The 12,084-nt window shown below is 48.4% G+C and overlaps 1 protein-coding gene across 7 annotated transcripts in view; it reads left to right on the top strand.

Annotated features, from left to right (window-relative positions):
- lama5 (laminin, alpha 5) overlaps positions 1–12,084 on the top strand; it is a 463,481-nt gene that overhangs the window by 51,654 nt on the left and 399,743 nt on the right. For 6 of the 7 annotated variants that reach the window (XM_049753597.2, XM_049753598.2, XM_049753599.2 and 3 more), the window contains exon 3: positions 1,448–1,565. In XM_049753597.2, coding sequence (XP_049609554.1) covers positions 1,448–1,565 — 118 coding nt within the window. Of the gene's footprint in view, positions 1–1,447; positions 1,566–12,084 lie in introns of those variants that run through there. The other variant, XM_049753596.2, reaches the window with a different exon arrangement.

Here is a 12,084-nt window from a genome sequence, read left to right on the forward strand (position 1 = left end):
GAGTGCAAAGGTGGACACTGAGTGCCGAATGTTGAAAAAGAGTGGACAATTTGGCTCGACCTATGTGTGTGAGCAGACATTCAGCCACATGAGTGTCAACAAAGCCCGTCACAGATCTAGGTTAACGGACCAATACCTCGGCTCTATCCTAAGAATTACCACAACAAATTTTACTCCAGACCATGATGCACTAGCAAAAAAGGGAGACCAACAATACTATTGATTTCTTTATTACTTTATTTAGATGTATTCTTTCACTGATTCTTCAAGATGATGTATTTGGTCAGAATGTTTGCTGTTTGATGTGATTTCGCCTCATTAGATAAACATATTTCATAAATCTGACCTGCAGGCGCTGAAGTGATGTCGTAGTTAATCACTGATAGTAGTCTTTTGGTGAATTTTTTTTCAATGTTGTTAATAAATGCATTTGTTTTCAAAAAGCTTTTTTTGAATATCCATGCTTTACTACCTACTAAAAGTAAAAACCTTTTATGCAATGACCTTTACATGTCATTTTTATAACTTCACACAAACGCTACATCCATCCGCTCCTGGTTCGGCCCCCCGGTCAAAATTTAGAACCCAATTCGGCCCGCAAGTCAAAAGGTTTGCCCACCCCCTTTTTTTTTTTTTTCTTCTTCTTTTTAAAGTCCACTTTCCAGACTCCGCTGGGTAGGACTGGATTCTCAATATGGCTTTCTTCCACTGGAGGTGGTCCATGGCCAGTGGGTGAAATACCATACCATACTGAGAATATTTTTGGAGCCAAGGTTTTTACAGTCGGATGCCCTTCCTGACACCAACCCAAGGGGAAATTGATTTTCTGTAGGGGTTGACTCCCTTAGCCCAATTCCAACCCTTAATGCTGAGTGCCAAGCAGGGAGGCAATGGGTCCCATTTTTATAGTCTTTGGTATGACCCGGCCGGGGTTTGAACCCACAACCTTCCAGTCTCAGGGCGGACACTCTACTACTAGGCCACTGAGCTGGTTGCCCACCCCTGGTCTACAGTATGGACAAGCGTTATGCAAAATGGATGATTACCCAACAGTAGCCTATTTTGGGCCTCAACTTGCCGAAAAGGTCAAGTGTTGAAAACCTGGGTATCCTGGTGATAATAGATCTTAGGGATCCCCAACACGACCACTGAAAACCCACTCCACCAGCCCACTCAAGTTAGCAAAAAGGAGCTACTAATACTAGTCTCACCAAAAGAGGAAATTTTGCAGTCCTGTTGACATGTTAAAGAAATTAAATGTTTCTTTTAGCATGGAATGCTTCTTAGGAACACATGATGTTCTTAGGTTTACATGATCTGCTCGATGCCGTTTCTGAAAGCAACTGTGTGGAACATCTGCCGCAAATTAGCATAATTATCAGGATGAGGATGATATCACTGACAATGTTATTGGTGTGTGTGTGCGTGTGTTTGTGTGTGTGCACAGCTCTTCCATGTGGCCTATGTGCTCATCAAGTTCGCCAATTCGCCACGTCCAGATCTGTGGGTTCTAGAAAGGTCTGTGGACTTCGGGCAGACGTACCAGCCATGGCAGTACTTCTCCTGTGAGTACAAATGATGATGATTATTAATCAGAGCAAATGTCAGCTGAGATGAGCAAACATGAGAATGACTTTTAATCCTTCAACATGTGGTCAAGTCCAGACACCGTAATAGTCCCATGTTTAATGATTTTATTTTTAACAACTAACAAAATAACCTATTAAACATAGGACTCGATGATATGGCTAAAAAAACGTATCACGATGTGCTTCATATTTGTAAAGTCAAACATCTACATACGATTGCTTGAACATACAAATATTTCAACATACGATGTGAAATTTGACCAAATATTTGACTTAACATCCAAAGTCATTCCCAACATACGACGTCATCATGGTTAGCCCGCTAGACGGCGGCACATCAGGATGACATCAGATAGCGTCCCAAGAAGGCTAACGCAAATGGTAGTGGTGAAAAAGGAAGAAGGTGATGATTTCCTTTCAATTAAAACAAGAAATCATAAGAAAACATGAGCACGGATTTTGACGATCATTAAGCAGAAGAAAGCCCTCAAAGCGGTCAAGCTCATCTCTGAACGTCGCAGGAAGAGATGGAACGCCTTTTGCTTGTATGGATAAAGGAAAAGGAGATTGCTGGTAAAACGATCACTGAAACAATCATATTCAAGATTCAAGAGTTTTTATTCACCATGTGCCAAACAAGGAATTTGATTTCGGAAAATCACAGCCTCTGTTCAACATTTAGGTGACTAACAACACTCAGGACATGTGAAAAATGGCAAATATTCTCAAACATCCCCCGATCTTAAACTCCCAAGAGGGCAAGGAAAAACTCAAAACTCCAGCTCGGGGAAATGAGAAACCTTGAGAAGAGACCACAGATAGGAGGGTCCCTCTTTTAGGATGACCAGGCTGCAATGGTTGCAGAGAGGACACATAGTACAAATAGTGTAGACAATTCAAAAAAGGTGTGGAGAGCAGGATGTTATTGCACAGTAATAACTCTGAGACTCTAAGAGTGGTGTGAGTTCATCAGAGCAACAGCCTGGGGGAAGAAGCTGTCTCTGTGTCTGCTAGTTTTGGCGTACAGAGCTCTATAACGCCGTCCGGAGGGGAGTAGTTCAAACAGACTGCAACCTGGGTGAGAAGGGTCTGTAGAGATGTTACTTGCACGTTTCCTGGTTCTGGACAGGTACAAGTCTTGGATAGATGGGAGGTTGATTTCAATTATCTTTTCTGCAGTCCTGATTGTCCGTTGCAGTCTGTGCTTGTCTTGTTTGGAGGCCGATCCAAACCAGACAGTGATGGAGGTGCAGAGGACAGACTGGATGATGGCAGTGTAGAAGGTCTTCAGCAGCTCCCGTGGCAGGTTGAACTTCTTGAGCTGCCTCAGGAAGTACAGCCTCTGCTGGGCCTTCTTCCGGACAGAGTCTATGTGGCCGGTCCATTTCAGGTCCTGAGAGATTGTGGTTCCCAGGAACTTGAAGGTGTCTGTGGAGAGAATAGTATTACTGCGGATAGTGAGGGGTGAAAGTGGTGAAGGGTCTCGCCTGAACTCCACTGTCATCGCCACGGTCTTGAGCGGGTTTAGCTCCAGGTGGTTTTGGCTGCACCAGTGGACCAGCCGCTCCACCTCCTGTCTGTACGCAGTCTCATCACCGTCCTGGATCAGTCCGATGAGAGTGGTGTCGTCTGCATACTTCAGGAGCTTCACAGGAGAGTCACCTGAGGAGAAATCGTTGGTGTAGAGAGAGAAGAGCAGTGGGGAGAGGATGCACCCCTGAGGGGCTCCAGTATTGGTGGTCCGGGTGTCAGATGTGATGCTCCCCAGCCTCACACGCTGTCTCCTGTTGGTCAGGAAGCTGGTCCACTGACAGGTGGAGGCAGGCACCATGAGCTAGATGAGCTTTTGTTGGAGGATGTCAGGAGCGATGGTGTTGAACGCTGAGCTGAAGTCCACAAACAGGATCCTGGCGTATGTTCCTGTGGTGTCCAGGTGGTGCAGGATGTAGTGCAGTCCCATGTTGACTGCATCATCCACCGACCTGTTTGCCCGGTAGGCAAACTGGAGGGGGTCAAGCAGGGGGCCCGTGACATCCTTCAGGTGGTTCAGCAGTAACCTCTTGAAAGATTTTATGACCACAGATGTCAGTGCGACAGGTCCATAGTCATTCAAACCTGTGATGGCGGGCTTCTTGGCCACTGGAACGATGGTGTAGCTCTTGAAGCACGAGGGCACCTCATACAGCTCCAGGGAACGGTTGAAGATCCGTGCAAAGGTGGGCGCCAGCTGCTCAGCGCAGACTTTCAAGCAGGAAGGTGGCACGCCGTCTGGGCCCGGTGCCTTCCTGATCTTTTGTCTCCGGAACATCTGGCGCACTTCCTCCTCGCGGATCTGGAGTGCAAGCGCGGCCTCTGCAAGAGAGAGAGTCGGTGACAACGGTGATGGAGGTGTGGACAGAGCAGTTGTGGGGGAGGTGAGTATGTATATTGTGCTGCAGGAGGTCCCGTTGTCCGATCAAACCTGCAGTAGAACCTGTTTAGCTGGTTAGCAAGCCTTGGGCTCTCCACAGGACGGGGGGTTCGTTTTTTGAAGCCCGTGATGCTCTGCAGACCTTTCCACACTGTTGAGGGATCAGGATTGGCAGAGAGGTGTCTCTCCAGGCTCTCCCCGTAACACCTCCTGGCTTTCCTGACCTCTCGGTTCAGTGTGTTTCTGGTCTGCTTGAACAGGTCCCGGTCGCCGCTCCTGTAGACCTCCTCCTTGACTTTGCGCAGCCTCCTGAGGTTCGGTGTAAATCAAGGTTTGTCGTTGTTGTACGTGCAGAAGGTCTTAGTCTGCACACACAGATCCTCACAAAAACTGATGTATGATGTGACAGTGTCAGTGAGTTCATGCAGGTCTAAAGTTGCAGCTTCAAAAACTCCCCAGTCGGTGCAGTCAAAGCCAACACCATATATTGCATTATGTTAACGTTATGTAAGTTGGATGATAAAGAAAATTTAAAAATAGAAAACAATACATAAAATATAAAAGAATAAAAAAATAAGCTAAGTTAGTTTGGAGTGCACACACTGTAAGTTACAACGTATGAATCGCTGTGTCTCTAAGATACAATAACAATAAAAAACAATTGATTATTTATTTGTAATTGATTTCTTTTTACATCCCTCTGATATAATGCATTTGTTTTATTGCTGTGTGTGATTATTTGCAGTATTTATTAAGGAGTTGTTGGATTTTAGCTGTGGGTCGCATTAAACAAATTAGTGTATTCTTTTGGGATTAGTTGATCCCACATACAACTACAGTCAAACCTCTACATATGAATTTAATTTGGTCTGGGACCTACTTTGTATGTTGAAATAGTCGTATGTTGGATCAAATATTTCCATAACAATAAACTGTTTAATTTGTTCCATAGCTAAATAAACCAACGATAACTCCTTAATAAATACTGCCGATAATTACACATAGCAATAAAACAAATGCAATATATCAGAGAGGTACAAGCCCTCTCGAGAGGGTCTGGACTCTCTTCCACTCTGGAGTTGCCCACGGTGAGAGGCGTCGAGCAGGTGTGGGCATACTTGTTGCCCCCCGGCTGGGCGCCTGCACATTGCGGTTCACCCCGGTGAACGAGAGGGTAGCCTCCCTTTGCCTTCAGGTTGGGGGACGGGTCCTGACTGTTGTTTGTGTCTATACACCAAATGGCAGCTCAGAGTACCCACCTTTTTTGGAGTCCTTGGAGGAAGTGCTGGAGAGCGCTCTTTTTTTGCCACGTAGAGTGTCACGTAGAGCGCCACAGCGTCACTAGATAGACGCTCTACATTCCTACATTTGTATGTTCTTTTCTAGTTTTTTACTCCACTCGGATTCACTCACCCGTCGCCTCCTGAAACCACGTGTCGGGTCAGAAAACTCGGGGTTTTGTTTGAGATGCAGTCACATTTCACATTACCTATCTGTGGTCTAATCTGGTGACGGGGTTTGAGTTTTTCCTTGCTTTTTAAGTTTTTTACTCCACTTTTGGGAGTTTACTTTTGTTGAAAGTTGCGGACCGTCAATCCCTGCTATTTTGACCACGTCACTGTTCGGCTCTCGATCGTCGATCATTGGACACGTAAATATGGCTGCGGATCAAGAGGTTTGTACGGCTTCGTGCACCAACTACACCCTTCTTTTAGAGAGCTTGTCCCTCCTAGAGGGACGCGGCCACTAGCTAGAACAGAATAGTGCGATAACCGTAGATGTGGCGGACACAGATGCGGGCTGTAGTCAGCCCGCTAGCCCAGTTAGCATTAGCCCTAAGCGGCTTGCTAACTGCGATGAGCCAATTAAAATGCATAGTCGTCCTAAGTCATCTCGGTCTACTGGCTCTCGCACCTTGGTCATAGGTGACTCCATTACACGAAACATCACGCTTACAAATCCAGCCACGGTAATGTGTATTCCTGGAGCCAGAGCACCCGACATAGAAGCGAATCTTAGGGAGCTGGCTCGCGATAGTCAACAGCGTAGGTCCAACAACACTAGCTACTCGGATATAGTGATACACGTTGGCACCAATGATGTCAGCATGAGGCAATCAGAGATCACAAAGAAAAACATAGCGAGGACTTGTGATCTCGCCAGAAAGATGAGTCGGCGTCGAGTATTTGTCTCTGGCCCCCTCCTGCGAGAGGCACTGATGAGAGGTTTAGTAGATTTGTCTCCCTTAATTGATGGATGGCTGGTTTCTGTAAGAAGCAGGGACTGTATTTTATAGATAACTGGTCCTCCTTCTGGGGCCGCCCCGACCTGCTGAGGAAGGATGGCCTTCATCCTAACCGTGAAGGCGCCTTCACTCTTTCAAGGAATATAAATTTCTGTTTGAGACATTCATGACAGGTCACTTTAGAACAGATCGGGTCACAGGTGACTAGGCCACCTGTTAGGATGGGTTTGGAGTCTGTTAAGTTAAAGTTAACTAGCGCTAGGCTAGATTCCCAGCACGCACATAGCTTTTTGTGTAGACTCGAGCGTCACAGTTTGAATAGTGCTACAGTATACATTGACACACTTTCTACTGGGGTAGTAGACACATCCAATCACACCACCCTGACCGGTCACGTTCATGGAACGGTGCCTGTTCTAGATAATATTACATGTTTGCCGAATATTAACTATCAAATTCCTATGGTTGTATCTACCCGCCGCGCTAATAAACATTTTAGAGGTAATGTTGGGCCTAGACAACACAATCTTACTCGCATTCCGTTTAAAAATCCTCCGATAGATACGAACCCTGATCTACCGACGAGACTCAAACTCAGTTTTATGAATATGAGATAATTTCATTTGAAAGCAGTACTTGTTGATGACCTCACTACAGAACATAATCTACACATTTTTGGTCTTTGCGAGACCTGGTAAAAACCTAATGAACTGCTGCCCCTTAATGAAGCCTTGCCTCCAAATTTTGTGAGCTCGCATCGGTCGCATCCGGTGGGGGTGTCGCCCTCGTCTCTAATTCCGATCTTAGATTTAGGCCTCGTTCGATTAATGTATTTAAAACATTTAAAGTTCTCACTGTCCAATCCACCGCTTCGCCGTCATTTTATCTTGCTGCTATTTACCGTCCACCCGGGGCTTACTCTGACTTCCCCGATGAATTTTCAGAATTCGTGGCTGATCTATGAAAAATTCGGATAATATAATAATTATGGGTGATATCAATATCCACATGAATTTACTGTCAGAGCCACTTACTTCGGCGTTTCAGACTTTAACTGATATGTTTGGTTTTACGCAAGCCATACAGGCAGCAACACATAAGAATGGAAATACCTTAGCTCTGGTATTATCCCGAGGACTGGCAACCTCAAATATAACAGTACTGCCATACACTACTGTTATGTCTGATCATTACTTAATAAAATTTGAAATTTTAGTTCTTTGTCAAAGACAAGAGCGCAATCAGAATTACAGCAGCCGTAATATTAACTTCGTAACTGCGACTGCGTTATCTGAGTTACTGCCGCAGGCAACTGCCATATTTCCCGCATATATTGGCTCTCTTACAAATGAATTCAATGCGACATTGTTAAATGCCATCGACTCTGTTGTGCCACTACGTCTGAAAACTCGCCATAGAATGCCTACGCCGTGGTTCACAGATGAAACACATACGCTCAAGCAATTATGTAGAAAGCATGAGCGCAAATGGGGTTTAACCAAACTTGAGGTTTTCCATCAAGCATGGCGTGGCAGCCTCCTGAAATATAAAGATGCGCTTATCTTAGCACAAACTAATTATTTCTTGCAAGTTAATAATCTCTATCAAAACAATCCTAAATACTTATTTGATACAGTAGCAAAGCTAACACTACGCCAGCCGATGATGACCGTTCCAATTGCTGAGTCGAGACCGCCGATTACCGGCGCGGACAATCATGCAATAACCCTCCCAAATTTTAAAAGCATGTCCCTTGAAAGGCTTACACAATTGGTTAGTGCGGCTAAACAAACATGTTTACTCGACCCGCTTCCAGCCAAACTATTTAAAGAATTATTTTAAATTTTAGAACCGTTCGTCTCAAATATAATTAATCTGTCTGTCTCCTCTGTCTCACAAAACCCCTTATGACGATTAAGAAATTTGGATCTAGTTTTCCCTCGCCCAGACGCGGGTCACCGGGGCCCCCCTCTGGAGCCAGGCCTGGAGGCGGGGCTTGAACGCAAGCGTCTGGTGGCCGGGCCTTCGCCCATGGGGCCCGGCCGGGCACAGCCCGAAAAGGAAACGTGGGTCCCCCTTCTCATGGGCTCACCACCTGTGGGAGGGGCCAAAGGGGTCGGGTGCAGTGTAAGCTGGGCGGCGGCCAAAGGCAGGGACCTCGGCGGTCTGATCCCCGGCTGCAGAAGCTGGCTCTTGGGACATGGAATGTCACCTCTCTGGCTGGAAAGGAGCCTGAGCTGGTGTGCGAGGCAGAAAAGTTCGGACTAGACAAAGTCGGACTTGCCTCCACACACAGTTTGTGTTCCGGTACAAGCCCTCTCGAGAGGGGCTGGACTCTCTTCCACTCTGGAGTTGCCCACGGTGAGAGGCATCGAGCAGGTGTGGGTATACTTATTGCCCCCCGGCTGGGCGCCTGCACATTGGGGTTCACCCCGGTGAACGAGAGGGTAGCCTCCCTCCGCCTTCGGGTGGGGTGACGGGTCCTAACTGTTGTTTGTGTCTATGCACCAAACGGCAGCTCAGAGTACCCACCCGTTTTGGAGTCCCTGGAGGAAGCGCTGGAGAGCGCTCCTTCTGGGGACTCCATCGTTCTACTGGGTGACTTCAATGCTCACGTGGGCAATGACAGTAAGACCTGGAAGGGCGTGATTGGGAGGAACGGCCACCCCGATCTGAATCCGAGATGTGTTCTATTATTGGACTTCTGTGCTCGACACGGATTTTCTATAATGAACACCATGTTCAAACATAAGGGTGTCCATGTGTGCACTTGGCACCAGGACACCCTAGGCCGCAGTTCGATGATCGACTTTGTAGTCGTGTCATCGGATTTGCGGCTGCATGTTTTGGACACTCGGGCGAAGAGAGGGGCGGAGCTGTCAACTGATCACCACCTGATGGTGGGTTGGCTCCAATGGTGGGGAAGATGCCGGTCTGACCTGGCAGACCCAAACGCTCTTTGAGGGTCTGCTGAGAACGTCTGGCAGAATCCCCTGTCAGGAAGAGCTTCAACTCCCACCTCCGGCAGAGCTTTTCCCACGTCCCGGGGGAGGCAGGGGACATTGAGTCCGAGTGGACCATGTTCCGCACCTCCATTGTTGAGGCAGCCGACCGGAGCTGTGGCCGTATGGTCGTTGGTGCCTGTCGTGGCGGCAATCCCCGAACCCGCTGGTGGACACCGGCAGTAAGGGATGCCGTCAAGCTGAAGGAGGAGTCCTATCGGGCCGTTTTGGCCTGCTGGACTCCTGTCGGGCGTGGGAGTTTGGCGAGGCCATGGAGAATGACTTCCGGACGGCTTCGAGCAAGTTCTGGTCCACCATCCGGCGTCTCAGGAAGGGGAAGCAGTGCAACGTCAACACTGTTTACAGTGGAGATGGCGTGCTGCTGACCTCGACTCGGAACGTCGTGAGTCGGTGGGGAGAATACTTCGAAGATCTCCTCAATTCCACCTACACGCCTTCCATTGTGGAAGCAGGACCTGGGGACTCCGAGCCGGACTCTCCAATCTCTAGGGTCGAAGTCACTGAGGTAGTTAAAAAACTCCTCGGTGGCAAGGCCCCGGGGGTGGATGAGATCCGCCCGGAGTTCTTAAGGGCTCTGGATGTTGTGGGGCTGTCATGGCTGACACGCCTCTACAACATTGCGTGGACATCGGGGACAGTACCTCTGGATTGGCAGACTGGGTTGGTGGTTCCCCTCTATAAGAAGGGGGACCGGAGGGTGTGTTCCAATTACAGGGGAATCACACTCCTCAGCCTCCCTGGTAAGGTCTATTCACGGGTGCTGGAGAGGAGGGTCCGTTGGGAGGTCAAACCTCGGATTCAGGAGGAGCAGTGTGGCTTTCGTCCTGGCCGTGGAACAGTGGACCAACTCTACACCCTCAGCAGGATCCTCGAGGGTGCATGGGAGTTCGCCCAACTAGTCCACATGTGTTTTGTGGACTTGGAGAAGGCGTTCGACCGTGTCCCTTGGGAGGTTCTGTGGAGGGTGCTTCGGGAGTACGGGGTGCCGAGCCAACTGTTAAGGGCGGTTCGGTCCCTGTATCACCGATGCAAGAGTTTGGTCCACATTTCTGGCAGTAAGTCGGATTAGTTCCCAGTGAGGGTTGGGCTCCGCCAAGGCAGCCCTTTGTCACCGATTCTGTTCATAATTTTTATGGACAGCATTTCTGGGCGCAGCCGAGGCGTTGAGGGTGTCCGGTTTGGGGACCTCAGCATTGCGTCTCTACTTTTTGCAGACGACGTGGTGCTGTTGGCTTCTTCAGGCCGTGATCTCCAGCTCTCACTTGAGCGGTTCACAGCGGAGTGTGAAGCGGTTGGGATGAGGATCAGCACCTCCAAATCCGAGTTCATGGTCCTCGATCGGAAAAGGGTGGAATGCCCTCTTCGGATCGGGGATGAGATCCTGGCCCAAGTGGAGGAGTTTAAGTATCTTGGGGTCTTGTTCATGAGTAAAGGGATGATGGAGCGCAAGATCGACAGGCGGATCGGTGTAGCGTTGGCAGTAATGCGGACTCTGTACCGGTCCGTCGTGGTAAAGAGAGAGCTGAGCCAAAAAGTAAAGCTCTCAATTTACCGGTCGATTTATGCTCCTGCCTGTTAGAGTTGTGCACACTCCAACTTATTTTGCAAGAACCAAACAGGAGACAAGTAAGTCCTTTTAAGCACCTGCAGGGGGAGAGTCCATTCGTTGCTGTGTGTACAGTGATGATCGAATGCAGTCTGACTCACGCCTCTCGCAGGAGCATTTTTATTGAGAGAAACAGAGTGGGGGTTGAGAGTGGGGGTGAGAGTAGACAGGATGGGGCCGAAGCCCCTGGCCTGCTGATCAAAGCACAGCAGGGGGTCTTTCACGATGTTGTGTGAACAAAACAACTTTGATTGCTTCCTCTGCAGCTAGTCAATCAGTTCAAAAGATCTTAGCACTTTGCTCTACTACTTTTGTTAAGACAGGACAAGCGAATTATATTACTACAGGTTACATTCCAACATAAGCATAGGATCAAACTAATCTATCAACCCTAACACTACCCTCACCCATGGTCACGAGCTATGGGTCGTGACCGAAAGAACAAGATCCCGGATACAAGTGGCCAAAATGAGTTTTCTCCGCAGGATGTCTGGGCTCTCCCTTAGAGATAGGGTGAGAAGCTCGGTCATCCGGGAGAGGCTCGTAGTAGAGTCGCTACTCCTCCACGTTGAGAGGAGCCAGATGAGGTGGCTCGGGCCTCTCATCAGCATGCCTCCTGGACGCCTCCCTGGGGAGGTGTTCCGGGCATGTCCCACCGGTAGGAGACCCCGGGGATGACCCAGGACGCGCTGGAGAGACTGTCTCTCAGCTGGCCTGGGAACGCCTTGGGATCCCCCGGGATGAGCTGGATGAAGTGGCTAGGATGAGGGAAGTCCGGGAGTCCCTCCTGAAGATGCTGCCCCCGCAACCCGACCCTGGATAAGTGGAAGAAGATGGATGGATGGATGTCTCCTCTGGTATATGCCAGCAGTATATTGATTGCATGGTCGCCAATAATCAATAGGAATGTTTTCAGTCTGGTTTTAGAGCTAATCATCCCACCGAGACAGCACTTGCTAAAGTGACTAATGATCTCTTCATAGCTATGGGTTCAAACACTTCATCGGTATTGTTATTACTTGATCTTAGTGCTGCCTTTGACACTGCGGACTTCGATATTTTCTTAGAGCGCCTTAAAAGCTGTGTTGGTATTTCAGGGTCAGCACTAGGCTTGTTCTATTCCTATCAAACAGGACGCACTGAGTGGTCCATGGCAATGTGACCTCTAAGCTCTATAATGTTACGTGTGGTGTCCCGCAGGGAACGGTACT

This window comes from Syngnathus scovelli, chromosome 2 (genome assembly GCF_024217435.2).
Source record: "Syngnathus scovelli strain Florida chromosome 2, RoL_Ssco_1.2, whole genome shotgun sequence".
NCBI lineage: Eukaryota > Metazoa > Chordata > Actinopteri > Syngnathiformes > Syngnathidae > Syngnathus > Syngnathus scovelli.